Here is a 15,836-nt window from a genome sequence, read left to right as displayed (position 1 = left end):
CAACGACTCCCAAACTGGAACTCAATGCGAACTTGAAAACAAAGTTTTGTTTCAGTGTGCATTAGCCCTAATGAGCTGCACTGCGAAATCGTGATGGTTGAATAGCAGCGTTGTTTGTCCAAATGTTAACTGCTGAGATCGATCACTCATGATCACGTTCAGGCTTGACGATGGAGGAGCAGTGATGATTGAAAAGTGATGATACTTAGGAAGTAGAGGAACAACGTTTATATTTTCTCAATATTCAGTGTTTTATTGTTCACAGTTAGTATTGTAAATCCCACATGCTCTAGTTTTATCTACATTCTGACTGTCATGTAATTCGGTAAAAAAAAACAAGTTTCTTTCATTTTTTAAATGGTCTGTTTAAATTAGACACATTGAATAAGACACTCAGAATATACATGAACTAGCTAACTAACTAACTGAGCTATGAACAATAAAACACTGAACATTAAGAACAAATCAGCTTTGCTCCTCTACTTGCCAGAAACCTTCTTTGATCGACATCTTTTATAATCGAGCAAGAACAACAAAGATGCAACAAACACGGCGAAACATTAACGCCAAGGGTAATAACATCTACTTATTCATAAAAAAAAGTATCACTGTTCTGCAGAACTTTGTTAAATAATAATAGATTAGATTTTATCTTGCGCTTTTCTATTATTAGATACTCAAAGCACTCACAGAGAAGTGGTAATCCACGGTACATGAGTTACGTAACGATTTATGTTCAATTGTTTAGGTATTTGACTTTCCAAGCAATGACTTAAGCTCTAAGGAAAATGTCCTGTGGAGTTCAAGTTTTTGTTTCTTTTTGTTTATTGTGGGACTAACACTCGACTGACACACAAAGTACTTAATCATCCAAAAGGATTTACCAACTGTGACGTTTTGATTGTGTTCCTTATCTCAAGCTACAACGGGGGAAAAGCAAGAAAAACAAACCATCCAGTGGAACGACAGGAAGTCTCATGTTTAATGGCGCCATTTCTGGAGAAACGAGTGAAAACCAACTTCTGAGAGACACCCTCTATGAGTCAAAGATCTGTTTAATTATTCATCAAATGTATTAGAGGCTTTTTTGAAGCATCTTAGCCACATGATTTCACGACCGCACTTTCTGTACTTTGTCGTGGTCATTCACTTCCGAAGTGGTTCTCACACATTATCAACAATTCCCAAACTGGAAATCGATGCTAACTTGAAAACAAAGTTTTGTTTCAGTGTGCATTAGCCCTAATGGTTGAATAGCAGCGTTGTTTGTCCAAATGTTAACTGCTGAGATCGATCACTCATGATCACGTTCATGCTTGACGATGGAGGAGCAGTGATGATTGAAAAGTGATTATACTTAGGAAGTAGAGGAGCAACGTTTATATTTTCTCAATATTCGGTAAAACCCACATGCTCTAGTTGTATGTACATTCTGACTGTCATGTAATTCAGCACAAAACAAACAAGTTTATTTCGTTTTTTAAATGGTCTGTTTAGTTAAAGGCCTACTGAAATGTTTTTTTTTTATTTAAACGGGAATAGCAGATCCATTCTATGTGTCATACTTGATAATTTCGCGATATTGCCATATTTTTGCTGAAAGGATTTAGTAGAGAAAATCGACGATAAAGTTCGCAACTTTTGCTCGCTGATAAAAAAAGCCTTGCCTGTACCGGAAGTAGCGTGACGTCACAGGAGCTAGTATTCCTCACAATTCCCCATTGTTTACAATGGAGCGAGAGAGATTCGGACCGAGAAAGTGATGATTACCCCATTAATTTGAGCGAGGATGAAAGATTCGTAGATGAGGAACGTTACAGTGAAGGACTTGAGAGGCAGTGATGGACGTATCTTTTTTCGCTCTGACTGTAACTTAGGTACAAGCTGGCTCATTGGATTCCACACTCTCCTTTTTTTATTGTGGATCACGGATTTGTATTTTAAACCACCTCGGATACTATATCCACTTGAAAATGAGAGTCGAGAACGCGAAATGGACATTCAGTGCCTTTTATCTCCACGACAATACATCGGCGAAATGCTTTAGCTACGAGCTAACGTGATAGCATCGTGCTTTAACTGCATATAGAAACAAAAAAATAAACCCCTGACTGGAAGGATAGATAGAAAATCAACAATACTATTAAGCAAGTGGACATGTAAATACACGGTTAATGCTTTCCAGGCTGGCGAAGGTTAACAATGCTGTGCTAACGACGCCATTGAAGCTAACTTAGCAACTTAGCAACGGGACCTCACAGAGCTATGCTAAAAACATTAGCTCTCCACCTATGCCAGCCAGCCCTCATCTACTCATCAACACCCGTGCTCACCTGCGTTCCAGCGATCGGCAGAAGGACGAAGGACTTCACCCGATGCGTTTGGCGGCCCGGAGACGTAGGAAGTCAAGGTGAGGTCGGCGGCTAGCGCGGCTAGCGCGGCTAGCGCGGCTAGCGCTCCAACAAAGTCCTCCTGGTTGTGTTGCTGTAGTCCGCTGCTAATACACCGATCCCACCTACAACTGTCTTCTTTGCAGCCTTCATTGTTCATTAAACAAATTGCAAAAGATGTCCAGAATACTGTGGAATTATGAAATGAAAACAGAGCTTTTTGTATAGGATTCTACGGGTACCATAACTTCCGTTACTCTGACTTCGTCACGCGCATACGTCATCATACCGCGACGTTTCAGCCGGATATTTCCCGGGAAGTTTTAAATGTCACTTTATAAGTTAACCCGGCCGTATTGGCATGTGTTGCAATGTTAAGATTTCATCATTGATATATAAACTATCAGACTGCGTGGTCGGTAGTAGTGGGTTTCAGTAGGCCTTTAAATTAGACACATTGAATAAGACACTCAGAATATACATGACGATACAAAATGTGGGATTTACAACACTGACTATGAACAATAAAACACTGAACATTGAGAATAAATCAACTTTGCTCCTCTACTGGCCAGAACACCACCTTAATCGACATATTTTATAATCGAGCAAGAACAACAAAGATGCAACAAACACGGCAAAACATAAAACGCCAAGGGAACCCCACTATGGACTGGATTCTCACACAATTAACAAGATCCACTATGGACTGGACTCTCACAATATTATGCTAGATCCACTCGACGTCCATTGCACCAGTCGCCCTGGGGGGGCGACTCATTGTCATCCCATTGGGTTGAGTTTTTTCTTGCTCTGATGTGGGATCTGAGCCGAGGATGTCGTTGTGGCTTGTGCAGCCCTTTGAGAGGCTCGTGATTTAGGGCTATACAAGCAAACTTTTATTGATTGATTGATTGAATGAAGGGTAATAAGGGGGACGGTGTGGCGAAGTTGGTAGAGTGGCCGTGCCAGCAATCGGAGGGTTGCTGGTTACTGGAGTTCAATCCCCACCTTCTACCATCCTAGTCACATCCGTTGTGTCCTTGGGCAAGACACTTCACCCTTGCTCCTGATGGGTGCTGGTAGCGCCTTGCATGGCAGCTCCCGCCATCAGTGTGTGAATGTGTGTGTGAATGGGTGAATGTGTAAATACTGTCAAAGCGCTTTGAGTACCTTGAAGGTAGAAAAGCGCTATACAAGTATAACCCATTTATCATTTATAATAACATCCACTGTACTTATTCGTAAAAATACCACTGTTCTGCAGAACTTTGTTGTAGGAATCTGCCTCCGTCAAACTCTCTATTAGGTATTTTTGCTGTGTAAACAACATGAAGCAGAAGTTCCTATGTCACTCAAAAGTGCAGATTTTTTTAACCATCAGATTTTAACCACCATTACTATCACTCGGACACGAGTGATAGTAATTTACTAGGCCTGCCTAGTAAATGCTCAATCATAAAACTAAAACTACTCAACTCTTGAAGACTGACAAAAGCGTAACAGAGAGGGAACACGACATCTTCAGTAGAGCTACATGGTCAATGTATAACACTCAGCATTTCTCAGGATTCTGTATGTAATCAATATTTCATTTATTTTATTGCCGATTTACCCAAACATGTCGTTCTTCAATCATCAAGAATCCAAAGAACATACCTCACAAAATATGTTGACGTCTGACAATGATGGTTTGAACGGTACTTAGAGGAGGACCAACAGACTGATGTAAGGCTTTTTGGCTGACCTCAATTCCGCTCTAATTTCCTTAAAGAGAGCAAGTCAGACACAGGGTAGCCGGAGAATGGGGAAGCTCTTTGCACAGGGCAGGCGGACAACTAGACACTTCACGGGTGGACTTACGTACTCAGTAGGAAATGGCTGATCTAACTACGAGGTAAACGTTTTTGTTTTTTAATACATTTTATTCGTACGTCATGTTTATTTAAACAATACTGGTGCATACAGTCCCTAAAAGTCCTTAAAGTCTACTATCAAAATCATTTTAGTATCGAAAAATCGTGCAGGCTTTATTAAAAAAACTACACTTGATCAATTCTAAGATAGACTATACTTTATACAGAATTAAACTAGTAAACCACCAGTTATTATCAAGTATTATTATAGTTCATTACTGGTGATGTCGGCTTGACAATTTGACATAAAAGTATTATACTTTTGTAAGGTTAGGCATTAGAATGGTTCGCCGAACCATTGTCGTTAGGGTATGGGTCAGCTTGTTTTCACAGCCTTTGCTCAATACTTTGTGGATGCACCTTTCACAACAATTACAGCCTCAAGTCTTTTTTAATACAATTCTACAAGCTTTGCACATCTCTATTCGGGCAATTTTGTCCATTCCTCTTTGCCCATTCCACTTTGCAGCACCTCGCAAGCTCCATCAGGTTGGATGCGAACCATTGGGTTTTTTTACGCAGGATGTCTCTGTACTTTGCTGCATTCATCTTAGTCTAGTCAGGGAAGTGACCAAGAACCTGATGGTCAGTCTGTCGGAGCTACAGCATTCCTCTGGGGAGAGAGAAAAACCTACCGGAAGGTCAACCATCTCTGCAGCAAACCACCAATCAGGCCAGTGTGGTGTAGTGGCCAGATGGAAGCCATTTCTTAGTAAAAAAGTTTGCCAAAATTCAACTGAAAGACTCTGACCATGAGAAAAAACGTCTCTGCAGCGACCATCCTTAAAGTGAAACATGGTGGTGGCAGCATCATGCTGTGGGGATGTTTTTCAGCGGCAGAATCTGGGATACAATTTAGGATAGATTAGAAATAGATAAATGCAGCAATGTACAGAAAACTTCTGGATGAAAACCATCCAATTTGATGGAGCTTGAGAGGTGCTGCAAAGAGGAATAGGCGCAACTGCCCAAAGATAGGTGTGCCAAGATTGTGGTATCGTATTCAAAAAGACTTTAGGCTGTAATTGCTGCCGGAGGTGTTTCAAGAAAGTATTGAGCAAAGGCTTTCAAATAATTATGTAAATTTAACTTTTGTAGTTTTTTTTTAATTTGCAAAAATAAAAAACTATTTTGTTCACATTGTCATTATGGAGCATTGTCTGTAGAATTTTAAGGACAAAAATGAATTGATTTCATTTTGGAATAAGGCTGTGACATAACAAAATGTGGAAAAAGTGAAGCAGTGTGAATATTTTCTGGATGCACTTGTTGACTTTTATTCATCACACAGTAGCAAAATTATGTGGTTGCAGTGCAGATTCAAAAAGACTACAAAAAAGCACTTAAGTAGCGCAAAAGTAACGAAAGTGTCCCATCTTACGCAGTCTTCAAGGGGTTTAAACCAAAAGGTAAAAACACACAAAAACAAGGGGAAACATTAAAGAACACAAGGAGGACATAAGACAGCACGAAGCTGCTGCAACCAGCTGTCACTTTAGTGGTGGTATTTTACATACAGCAACAAAAGCAAAATGCAATGAAAAACTAAAAAACGATTAAAAAATAATAAATAATGCATTTTGAGCGCATCCTTTTGCACCATGCGTAGATAAATAATAAAAAGAGGGTAAGTAAAACCAATCCATAGTCGTCCCTGAACGGAATTTCAGATATTTTTGATATCTCCACCACATAAAATAAAACAAACACGGATTGTAATACATATAAAACATAAATAATAATTAATTTAAGCAGTAATCTGGCTAAAAATATGTAGAGTATCCATCCATCCTTCCATTTTCTATCGCTTGTCCCTTTCGGGGTCGCGGGACGTGCTGGAGCCTATCTCAGCTGCACACCCTGGACAAGTCGCCACCTCATCATTCTTTAAAAAAAAAACTGTGGTACAATCACAACATCGCGCTTCAAATGTCACAGCTTCACTGCATTGCGGATTAGATTTGTTTACATGTCCAGCCAAAGTGAAGAAGAATTATTTTGATTCAATTGATCTTCAACATCAATAACACCATTTTGGTTTGAGCGACAACGTAGGATACGCAATGTTAGATCTGGAATGCTAAGATCACACCTCATGATTGTAGCTGCGACTGTCAAGTTGACCAAGTTCTAACTTAGAGGAATCACTCAGGATATGACATGGTATTTCCACATCGTGGCCATGTTTTAGTGGCCGGGCGGCGGCTATAGCAATGATACTTAGAGGGTGCTTGGCGGATCCTGAAGGTTTTTTTGCTAATCGGAGTGTTTTTCTGCAGATTACCGAACCTGAACATCACAAACGCTTACAGTGACCAAAACTCCACAAATGAAACCCAGTGCATTGATTTAAAGGATTGGGATTGGCTCAACCGCCGCCAGCCAGTCTACTTCTTCATCATCACGGCGCTGGGAATCGTGTTAAACGTCTTCGTGCTGCTGGTCTTCTGCCTCCACAAGAAGGCGTGCACGGTAGCCGAAATCTACCTCAGCAACCTGGCGGCCGCTGATCTTGTCCTGGTGTCTTGTCTGCCCTTCTGGGCCGTCAACATCAGCCAAGGTTTCAACTGGCCTTTTGGAGAGGCCCTTTGCAAAGTTGTCAATGCAGGCATCAAGATGAACGCTTACTGCGGCATCTACTTCCTTGTCCTGGTTAGCATTGATCGCTACCTGGCTCTGGTGCATCCGATGTCCTACGGGCGAATGCGTCGTCCCAAGTATGCCAAACTGGGATGTTTGCTGGTGTGGGGCTTGGGCTTGTTACTGAGCGCTTCAACGCTGATTTTCAGGACGGTGAAGTATCTTCCAAAGAATGACATTCGAGCTTGCCGCTTGCATTATCCGAGCGAAATGGTAGAGCTGGTCTGGGACGGGATGCTGATCACCTTTGGCTTCATCATCCCAATTTCCATCAATACATTCTGCACCATCACAATCATCCGGGCGCTAAAGAAACATTCACTTGCGAGGTCCAATGCTCAGAAGAGTGAGCAGAAGGCCACCACGCTGGTGCTGGTCGTCCTCGTAGCCTTCCTCATCTGCTGGGTGCCTTATCACTTCATCATCGCAATAAAAATGCTCCATGACACAAAAATTTTGGTAGGATGTGCCCTCGAAAATAATTTAGATATTTGCACCCGGCTCTTTTCCTGCCTGGCTGCTTTCAACAGCGTCGTCAATCCTATCTTGTATGTCATTGTTGGGAAAAATTTCCGGAAAAAGGTTCAAGAAGTGTGCAAACAGTGTGCCGTCAGCACGGTGACGACCGCGTCTACTCGTTCGAACACTTCCGCAACACTGAAGACTTTCACGTAAGGGTGGTTTCAGGTACATGTAGGTCTTCTAAAATCCCTCAGGGGGATATTCCAGAATGACATTCCAAAACAGATACTCATCTCAGCCATGAAGCATTTTGGCATTCAAAGAACCACAAAGGAGGAACGCAACCTTACCAATCTAGTACAAAGTGCTAAACAATATTATCTATTAAAAGATTTTCAATTTTAGCAAACTGACAGGCACAGCAACATTTCTGTTCCATGTTTTGGCAGTCACTTGTTGCTAGGCAGAATCTATGAGGCGGTTTTTTGTTGTATGTTTTTTAAGAATGAGCAAAGAAAGCTCACCAGGATGTTTCTTTGACAGCAGTGAAAGGACAACATATAAAAAATATCAAAATAAACATGACACATTTTGCATGTGATAACTATCTTAAATCTACATTAAACACATATCAGATTATACAGTCATGACTAGTGACTTAAATATTTGTCTTTTAGCATGTTTTCTTTTTACATGTTTCTATTATTTAATCTGAATTTTATTTTTATTTTTTCATTTGGCCAAAATACATTTGTAATTCAGTTAAAACAATGGGTCACATGGTGGTTGTGTTTCTTCCCACATCCCAAAAACATGCATTTTAGGTTCATTGGAGACTATAAATCAGTTTAACCGGGGGCCACTGGAGGTAGAGTCCGGGGGGAGGCTGGGCCGCACAAAGTATTCACTTCACAATCACATTTTAACCAAGTGACTAAATGTGTTACTTATTTCAACTCGCAGCTATCGTGACCCCAAGTTATGGTAGGCCTTAAGTTATTATAAATATAATGTAAACAGTTTTAATTTTGACACTTTTGAGTTCTCTCGTGATGGTCGGACACTTCCGCTTACTTAAAGGGGAACTGCTTTTTTGGGGGAATTTTGCCTAACTTTCACAATCTTTATGTAAAACATATGTTTTACTTAACATAACTTACTCCACCAATTATTATTTATTTATTTATTTTTATTGTTATTAATTATGGAGTATATTGTAAATAAATTGAGAACAGGTAGTGAACACAAGTTTTCGCAACTGCAATGTAAAGGAAAAGGGGTAGGATTAAATAAACTCTGCTTTGTTAAAAAAGTTAAAGTTCCAATGATTGTCACACACACACTAGGTGTGGCGAAATTTCTACTCCTTTTCGAACATGTTGAATAGAGAAACTGGAAATTGTAATGTATCATGTTGTATGCATGCATGCATTTTCGAAATAAAGTCAAACTTGTTTTTTTTACATTCTAACTTGTGATAAATGCTTACAGCAACAATGATGCTACTGGGAGTGATGAAGTCATTGTGTCTATTGCGCTCACAAAACCCACTATAAAACAGCAAGAAAGCGCCAACAGTACTCATGACCTTACATTAAAAATGTATTAGTGATATTGTTATTATAAGTACTAACGTTATGGGGGTACTTTTGGCCATAAACCGAGAAGTTGGTCACTGTTGACTGCCAACTCAGCCTCAGAAATGGCGAGAAAGACACGAAAAGACGCTCGTTTGCACCCACCTTTTTTTTTTTAACCCTTTGTGAGGATTATGGTTAATTCGCCATCCAAACGGGAAGATGTAAACATCCCGTCAGTCGTCATCCCAGTGAGAGCAGACATTGTACAGTGTTTGTTTTATGTTGGTTCGCTCTCAAAAAGTCTGCCATGATTAGTAGTTGTTGTTGAAGGAAAAAGCGAATGTAACAATGTGAAATGAATGTGCTGTATAGTGAAAATGAGGAAAAATATATATATTACAGGCAATTGGTGGGGTTGTACTAAGAGGAGGACCAACAGACTGATGTAAGGCTTTTTGACTGACATCACTTCAGCTCTAATTTCCTTAAAGAGAGCAAGTCAGACACAGGGTAGGCGGAGAACAAGGAAGCTGCGTGCACAGTGCAGGCGAACAACTAGACACTTCACATCTGGACTTACGTACTCAGTAGGAAATGGCTGCTCTAACTACGAGGTAAACATATATTTTTTTTAAATACATTTTATTCATAGGTCATGTTTATTTAAACAATACTGGGGCATACAGTCCCTAAAAGTCCTTAAAGTATACTATCAAAACCCTGCAGGCTTGATTAAAAAAACTACACCTGATCAATTCTAAGATAGACTATACTTTAAGCAGGATTAAACTAGTAAACCACCAGTTATTATCAAGTCTTATTATAGTTCATTACTGGTGATGTCGGCTTGACAATTTGACATAAAAGTATTGTACTTTTGTAAGGTTAGGCATTAGAATGGTGCGCCGAACCATTGTCGTTAGGGTATAGTTAGATTGGGTCAGCTTGAGATGGGGCTTGGTAAGGTTATGGTATGGTTAGGGTAACTTGGGGAACATGCTCTTTTTTCCATATCAGAATATGACGAAGCGTGTGAAGCGAGGAATGGCCAGTGTGTGGTTTGAACTTACAATGGTATGCAGAGGTATAGTTATAACAATTTTATAGGCAAATAATACTATTATATTACTATTATACTACTATCTGAAAACCATCCAATTTGATGGAGCTTGAGAGGTGCTGCAAAGATGAATAGGCGCAACTGCCCAAAGATAGGTGTGCCAAACTTGTGGCATCGTATTCAAAAAGCCTTTAGGCTGTAATTGCTGCCAAAGGTGTGTCGAGAACATATTGAGCAAAGGCTTTCAAATAATTATGTACATGTGATTTTTTGTAGGGTTTTTTTTTATTTGCAAAAATAAATAAAAAATAAATAAATTGTTCGCATTGTCATTATGGGGCATTGTCTGTAAATTTTAAGGACAAAAATTAATTTATTTCCATTTTGTAATAAGGCTGTGACATAACTAAATGTGGAAAAAGTAAAGCTGTGTGAATATTTTCTGGATGCACTTGTTGACTTTTATTCATCACACAGTAGCAAAATTATGTGGTTGCAGTGCAGATTCAAAAAGACCACAAAAAAGCACCTAAGTAGCGCAAAAGTCACGAAAGTGTCCCCTCTTGCGCAGTCTTCAAGGGGTTTAAACGAAAAGGTAAAAACACACAAAAACAAGGGGAAACATTAAAGAACACAAAGGAGGACATAAAACAGCACAAAGCTGCTGCAACCAGCTGTCACTTTAGTGGTGGTATTTTACATACAGCAACAAAAGGAAAATGCAATGAAAAACTAAAAACGATTAATAAATAATAAATAATGTGTACTGTGCGCATACGATTGCACTATGCATATATAATAATAATAAAAAGAGGATTAGTAAAATGGAAGTTCAGATATTTTTGATATCTCCACCACATAATAAAAGAAAATACAACAAACACGGCATTGCAATACATATAAAACATAAATAATAATTAATTTAAGCAGTAATCTGGCTAAAAATATGTAGAATATCCATCCATCTTTTTATAGCGCTTGTCCCTTTTGGCCAGAGAGGACATGTAATCCCCCCCATCTGGTCCTTGGCCTGCCCCGGGGTCTCCTCTCAGTGGGACGTGCAACGAGGACCTCCCTAGGGAGACGCTCGTGAGGCATCCGCACGAGATGCCCGGACCACCTAAACTGGCTCCTTTTCAAGCTAAGGAGCAGCGGCTCTACTCCGAGTCTCTCTCGGGTGACTGAACTTCTCACCCTATGTCTAAGGGAGATGCCAGCCACCCTTCTGAGAAAACTCATTTTGGCCGCATGTGTTCTTTCGGTTCTGGAAAATGCTTCAGGATCCCCCAGGAGGAAGTTGCTAATGTCGCTCTGAAGAGGGAAGTCTGGGGGTCTCTGCTGGAGCTGTTGTCCCCATGACCCAATTCCGGATAAGCGGTTGAAGATGGATGGATGAATGGATGGATGGTGCTGGAGCCTATCTCAGCTGCATTACGGTGTTAGGCGGGGTACACCCTTGACAAGTCGTCACCTCATCATTCTTAAAAAACTGTGGTACAATCACAACATCGCGCTTCAAATATCACGGCTTCACTGCATTGCAGATTAGATTTTTTTACATGTCCAGCCAAAGTGAAGAATAATTGTTTTGATTCAATTGATCTTCAACATCAATAACACCATTTTGGTTTGAGCGACAATGTAGGATACGCAATGTTACATCTGGAATGTTAAAATCACACCTCATGATTGTAGCTGCGACTGTCAAGTTGACCAAGTTCTGACTTAGAGTAATTACTCAGGATATGACATGTTTTAGTGGCCGGGTCGCGGCTATAGCAATGATACTTGTAGGATCCTGAAAGGTTTTTGATAATCTGAGTGTCTTTCTGCAGATTACCGGAGCTGAACATCACAGACGCTTACAGTGACCAAAACTCCACAAATAAAACCCAGTGCATCAATTTAAAAGATTGGGATTGGCTCACCCGCCACCAGCCAGTCTACTTGTTCATCATCACGGCGCTGGGAATCGTGTTAAACGTCTTCGTGTTGCTGGTCTTCTGCCTCCACAAGAAGGCGTGCACGGTAGCCGAAATCTACCTCAGCAACCTGGCGGCCGCCGACCTTGTCCTGGTGTCTTGTCTGCCCTTCTGGGCCGTCAACATCAGCCAAGGTTTCAACTGGCCTTTTGGAGAGGCCCTTTGCAAAGTGGTCAATGCAGGCATCAAGATGAACGCTTACTGCAGCATCTACTTCCTTGTCCTGGTTAGCATGGATCGCTATGTGGCGCTGGTGCATCCGATGTCCTACGGGCGAATGCGTCGTCCCAAGTATGCCAAACTGGGATGTTTGCTGGTGTGGGGCTTGGGCTTGTTACTGAGCGCTTCAACACTGATTTTCAGGGCGGTGAAGTATCTTCCAGAGTTTAAAGTTCAAGCTTGCTTCTTGGATTATCCGAGCCAAAAAGTAGAACTGGTCTGCGACGGGATGCTGATCACCTTTAGCTTCATCATCCCTATTTCCATCATCGCATTCTGCACCATCACAATCATCCGGGCGCTAAAGAAACAGTCACTTGCGAGGTCAAATGCCCAGAAGAGTGAGCAGAAGGCCACCACGCTGATGCTGGTCGTCCTCATAGCCTTCCTCATCTGCTGGGTGCCTTTTCACTTCAGCCTAATAGTAGGTTTGCTAAAAAAAAAAAACATTTTGGTAGGATGTGCCCTCAAAAAAGTTTTAGCAATTTGCGACCAAATCTTTGCCTACCTGTCTATTTTCAACAGCGTCGTCAATCCTATCTTGTATGTCATTGTTGGGAAAAATTTCCGGAAAAAGGTTCAGGAAATGTGCATACAGTGTGGCGTCAGCACGGAGACAACCGCGTCGACGCGTTCTGACACTTCCACAACACTGAAGACTTTCACATAAGGGTGGTTTCAGGTACATGTTGTTCTCCTTAAATCCCTCAGGGGGATATTCCAGAATGACATTCCAAAACAGATACTCATCAGCACAGCAACATTTCTGTTCCATGTTTTGTTGTTGTTTGTTGCTAGGAAGAATTTATGAGGCGTTTTTTTGTTGTTGTTTGTTTTTTAAGAATTAGCAAAGAAAGCTCACCATGATGTTTATTTGACGGCAGTGAAAGGGCAACATATAAAAAATACCGAAATAAACAACACATCATTACGTCAGTTCCCGTCAATGAGAAAGTACGCAAAGAAAATGGGCTCTGCTTCTGCTACCGGGGTTTTTGTTAGGTTTGAAGATTTTGACTACTGACTTTGCGATCACAGCCACAGGAGAGTCACCTGGCATTTTTGACCTGATTTTGGTTGGTTGAGAGGCACTTATACGCTGAAATAAGGCGAGTTGGAAGAGCCGTTAGCCTCAAGCCAACGGCGCCTTACCGCAATTCAAGCGGTTGACTAGAAACCATAAGCTACGCGAATTTATAGCTAATTTAAAGTGCTTCCGACGACGCAGAGTGATATAAATTGATGGGTTGACACCTCCAATTGATCTCTGAACGGCGCAAGGTACATAACTGTTGAAACAAACAAGTTAAAAGTGCCGCAAATCGCTAAAGAAGCAACTGCCGTTTGAGATACAAGAGGCACTGACGTCAGCGACCTGCCGCTATGCCAAAAGCTAAAGGAAAAACTCAAATCCCGAAACGTTCGGTGTCATCTGAATCAAATGATTCTCTGGACACAGGACACAAGGGGGAGCAAGATTTGATGTTGGACACAGGACATGATAAGAATCAAGACGGGATGCTAAAAAAAATAATCCATGACATAGGAATAGTGACATTAGAACACACAATAGCTCTGGAAAAAGCAATTAGAGTTCTTAAAGAAGAACTTAAAGGCCTACTGAAACCCACTACTACCGACCACGCAGTCTGATAGTTTATATATCAATGATGAAATCTTAACATTGCAACACATGCCAATACGGCCGGGTTAACTTATAAAGTGCAATTTTAAATTTCCCGGGAAACTTCCGGCTGAAAACGTCTAGGTTTGATGACGTTTGCGCGTGACGTCAAGGGTTGAAGGAGACATTTTGGAATAGCACGGTCGCCAGCTTAAGTCGTCTGTTTTCACCACATAATTCCACAGTATTCTGGACATCTGTGTTGGTGAATCTTTTGCAATTTGTTCAATTAACAATGGAGACTGCAAAGAAGAAAGCTGTAGGTGGGATCGGTGTATTAGCGGCTGGCTACAGCAACACAACCAGTAGGACTTTGAGTTGAATAGCAGACGCGCTACCGTGAGTACAGCTTTGGCTTCCAAACATTTGATCGCTTGCCCGTACGTGCGTGGCGCTATGTGCATGTCACGTACGTAACTTTGGGGAAATATATGTTTCTTGCCAACTCTGATGGCGGCCGGGGTGTCGTCGAAAGCTACAACGCCCGCCGCCGCGCCGCTGTCCTCACCTTGACTTCCTCCGTCTCCGGGCCGCCGACCGCATCGATGATCGGGTGAAGTCCTTCGTCGCGCCGTCGATCGCTGGAACGCAGGTGAGCATGGGTCGTGATGAGCAGATGAGAGCTGGCGTAGGTGGAGAGCTAATGTTTTTAGCATAGCTCTGTCGAGGTCCCATAGCTAAGTTAGCTTTAATGGCGTCGTTAGCAACAGCATTGCTAGGCTTCGCCAGGCGGTATACAGCATTAACCGTGTGGTTACAGGTCCAGGGTTTGGTAGTATTGGTGATCTTCTGTCTATCCTTCCAGTCAGGGGCTTATTTCGTCTCTGTCTACATGCAGTTAAGCACGATGCTATCACGTTAGCTCCGTAGCTAAAGTGCTTCGCCGATGTATTGTCGTGGAGATAAAAGTCACTGTGAATGTCCATTTCGCGTTCTCGACTCTCATTTTCAAGAGGATATAGTATCCGAGGTGGTTTAAAATACAAATCCGTGATCCACAATAGAAAAAGGAGAGAGTGTGGAATCCAATGAGCCCTTGTACCTAAGTTACGGTCAGAGCGAAGAAAGATACGTCCTGCACTGCACTCTAATCCTTCACTCTCACGTACCTTATCCACAAATCTTTCATCCTGGCTCAAATTAATGGGGTAATCGTCACTTTCTCGGTCCGAATCGCTCTCGCTGCTGGTGTAAACAATGTGCAGATGTGAGGAGCCCTTCAACCTGTAACGTCACGCTACTTCCGGTACAGGCAAGGCTTTTTTATCAGCGACCAAAACTTTATCGTCGATGTTCTCTACTAAATCCTTTCAGCAAAAATATGGCAATATCGCAAAATGATCAAGTATGACACATAGAATGGATCTGCTATCCCCGTTTAAATAAGAAAATTTCATTTCAGTAGGCCTTTAAAGAAGATCAGAGAAAAGCAACAACAGAATACACACGAGATCTTAGAAGTCTGCAGGAAAATATATAAAGTTTGCAAACTCTGAATAACAACATATGAAAGGACTTCCAGGAAATGCGCAAAAAAATGATGACCCTTCAACAAGACAACAACATGTTGTGGAATACCATAGATGAAATGGATCAGGATAAACGAATGAATGATATCATCGTGACAGGGCACTGAATTAAACCAAGATCCTTTTCGAAAGCTGTGAATAATGGAGGTAAACCAGATGAAATGGATAATGTCTCAGCAGAACAGCAAGTGGTCAACTTTCTGCAATCAAAGGAAATTGAAATCGACATTAATACAATCGACACATGAATCCCACTGAATGGAAGAAACAATGTGACTCCAGTCGTCCTCGTGAAAGTCGTAAACAGAAAATCTAAAATGGCATTGCTGAAACAGGGAAAGAAGCTGAAGGGAACAAATGTGTACATGAATGAG

At 41.3% G+C, this 15,836-nt stretch overlaps 2 protein-coding genes across 2 annotated transcripts; both read left to right on the top strand.

Annotated features, from left to right (window-relative positions):
- Window positions 1–4,267: 4,267 nt before the first annotated feature.
- LOC133645902 (B2 bradykinin receptor-like) lies at window positions 4,268–7,988 on the top strand. The gene is made up of 2 exons (XM_062040832.1): window positions 4,268–4,287; window positions 6,586–7,988. The coding sequence occupies exons 1-2, from the start codon at window positions 4,268–4,270 to the stop codon at window positions 7,619–7,621; spliced, it is 1,056 nt and encodes a 351-aa protein (XP_061896816.1). The 3' UTR covers window positions 7,622–7,988.
- Window positions 7,989–9,582: 1,594 nt separating this feature from the next.
- LOC133645901 (B2 bradykinin receptor-like) lies at window positions 9,583–13,052 on the top strand. The gene is made up of 2 exons (XM_062040831.1): window positions 9,583–9,602; window positions 11,884–13,052. The coding sequence occupies exons 1-2, from the start codon at window positions 9,583–9,585 to the stop codon at window positions 12,917–12,919; spliced, it is 1,056 nt and encodes a 351-aa protein (XP_061896815.1). The 3' UTR covers window positions 12,920–13,052.
- The last annotated feature ends 2,784 nt before the right edge of the window (window positions 13,053–15,836 follow it).

Source organism: Entelurus aequoreus, linkage group LG03 (assembly GCF_033978785.1).
Source record: "Entelurus aequoreus isolate RoL-2023_Sb linkage group LG03, RoL_Eaeq_v1.1, whole genome shotgun sequence".
Classification (NCBI taxonomy): domain Eukaryota; kingdom Metazoa; phylum Chordata; class Actinopteri; order Syngnathiformes; family Syngnathidae; genus Entelurus; species Entelurus aequoreus.
Note: the sequence above shows the minus strand (reverse complement) of the source record. Positions and strands in the feature narration are given on the sequence as shown.

Bases quoted from the DNA above. Each gene is read 5' to 3' on its own strand.
- LOC133645902 (XM_062040832.1), top strand. From the start codon at position 4,268: ATGGCTGATCTAACTACGAG. The intron at 4,288-6,585 runs GTAAACGTTTTT...GTTTTTCTGCAG, and splicing joins ATGGCTGATCTAACTACGAG to ATTACCGAACCTGAACATCA.
- LOC133645901 (XM_062040831.1), top strand. From the start codon at position 9,583: ATGGCTGCTCTAACTACGAG. The intron at 9,603-11,883 runs GTAAACATATAT...GTCTTTCTGCAG, and splicing joins ATGGCTGCTCTAACTACGAG to ATTACCGGAGCTGAACATCA.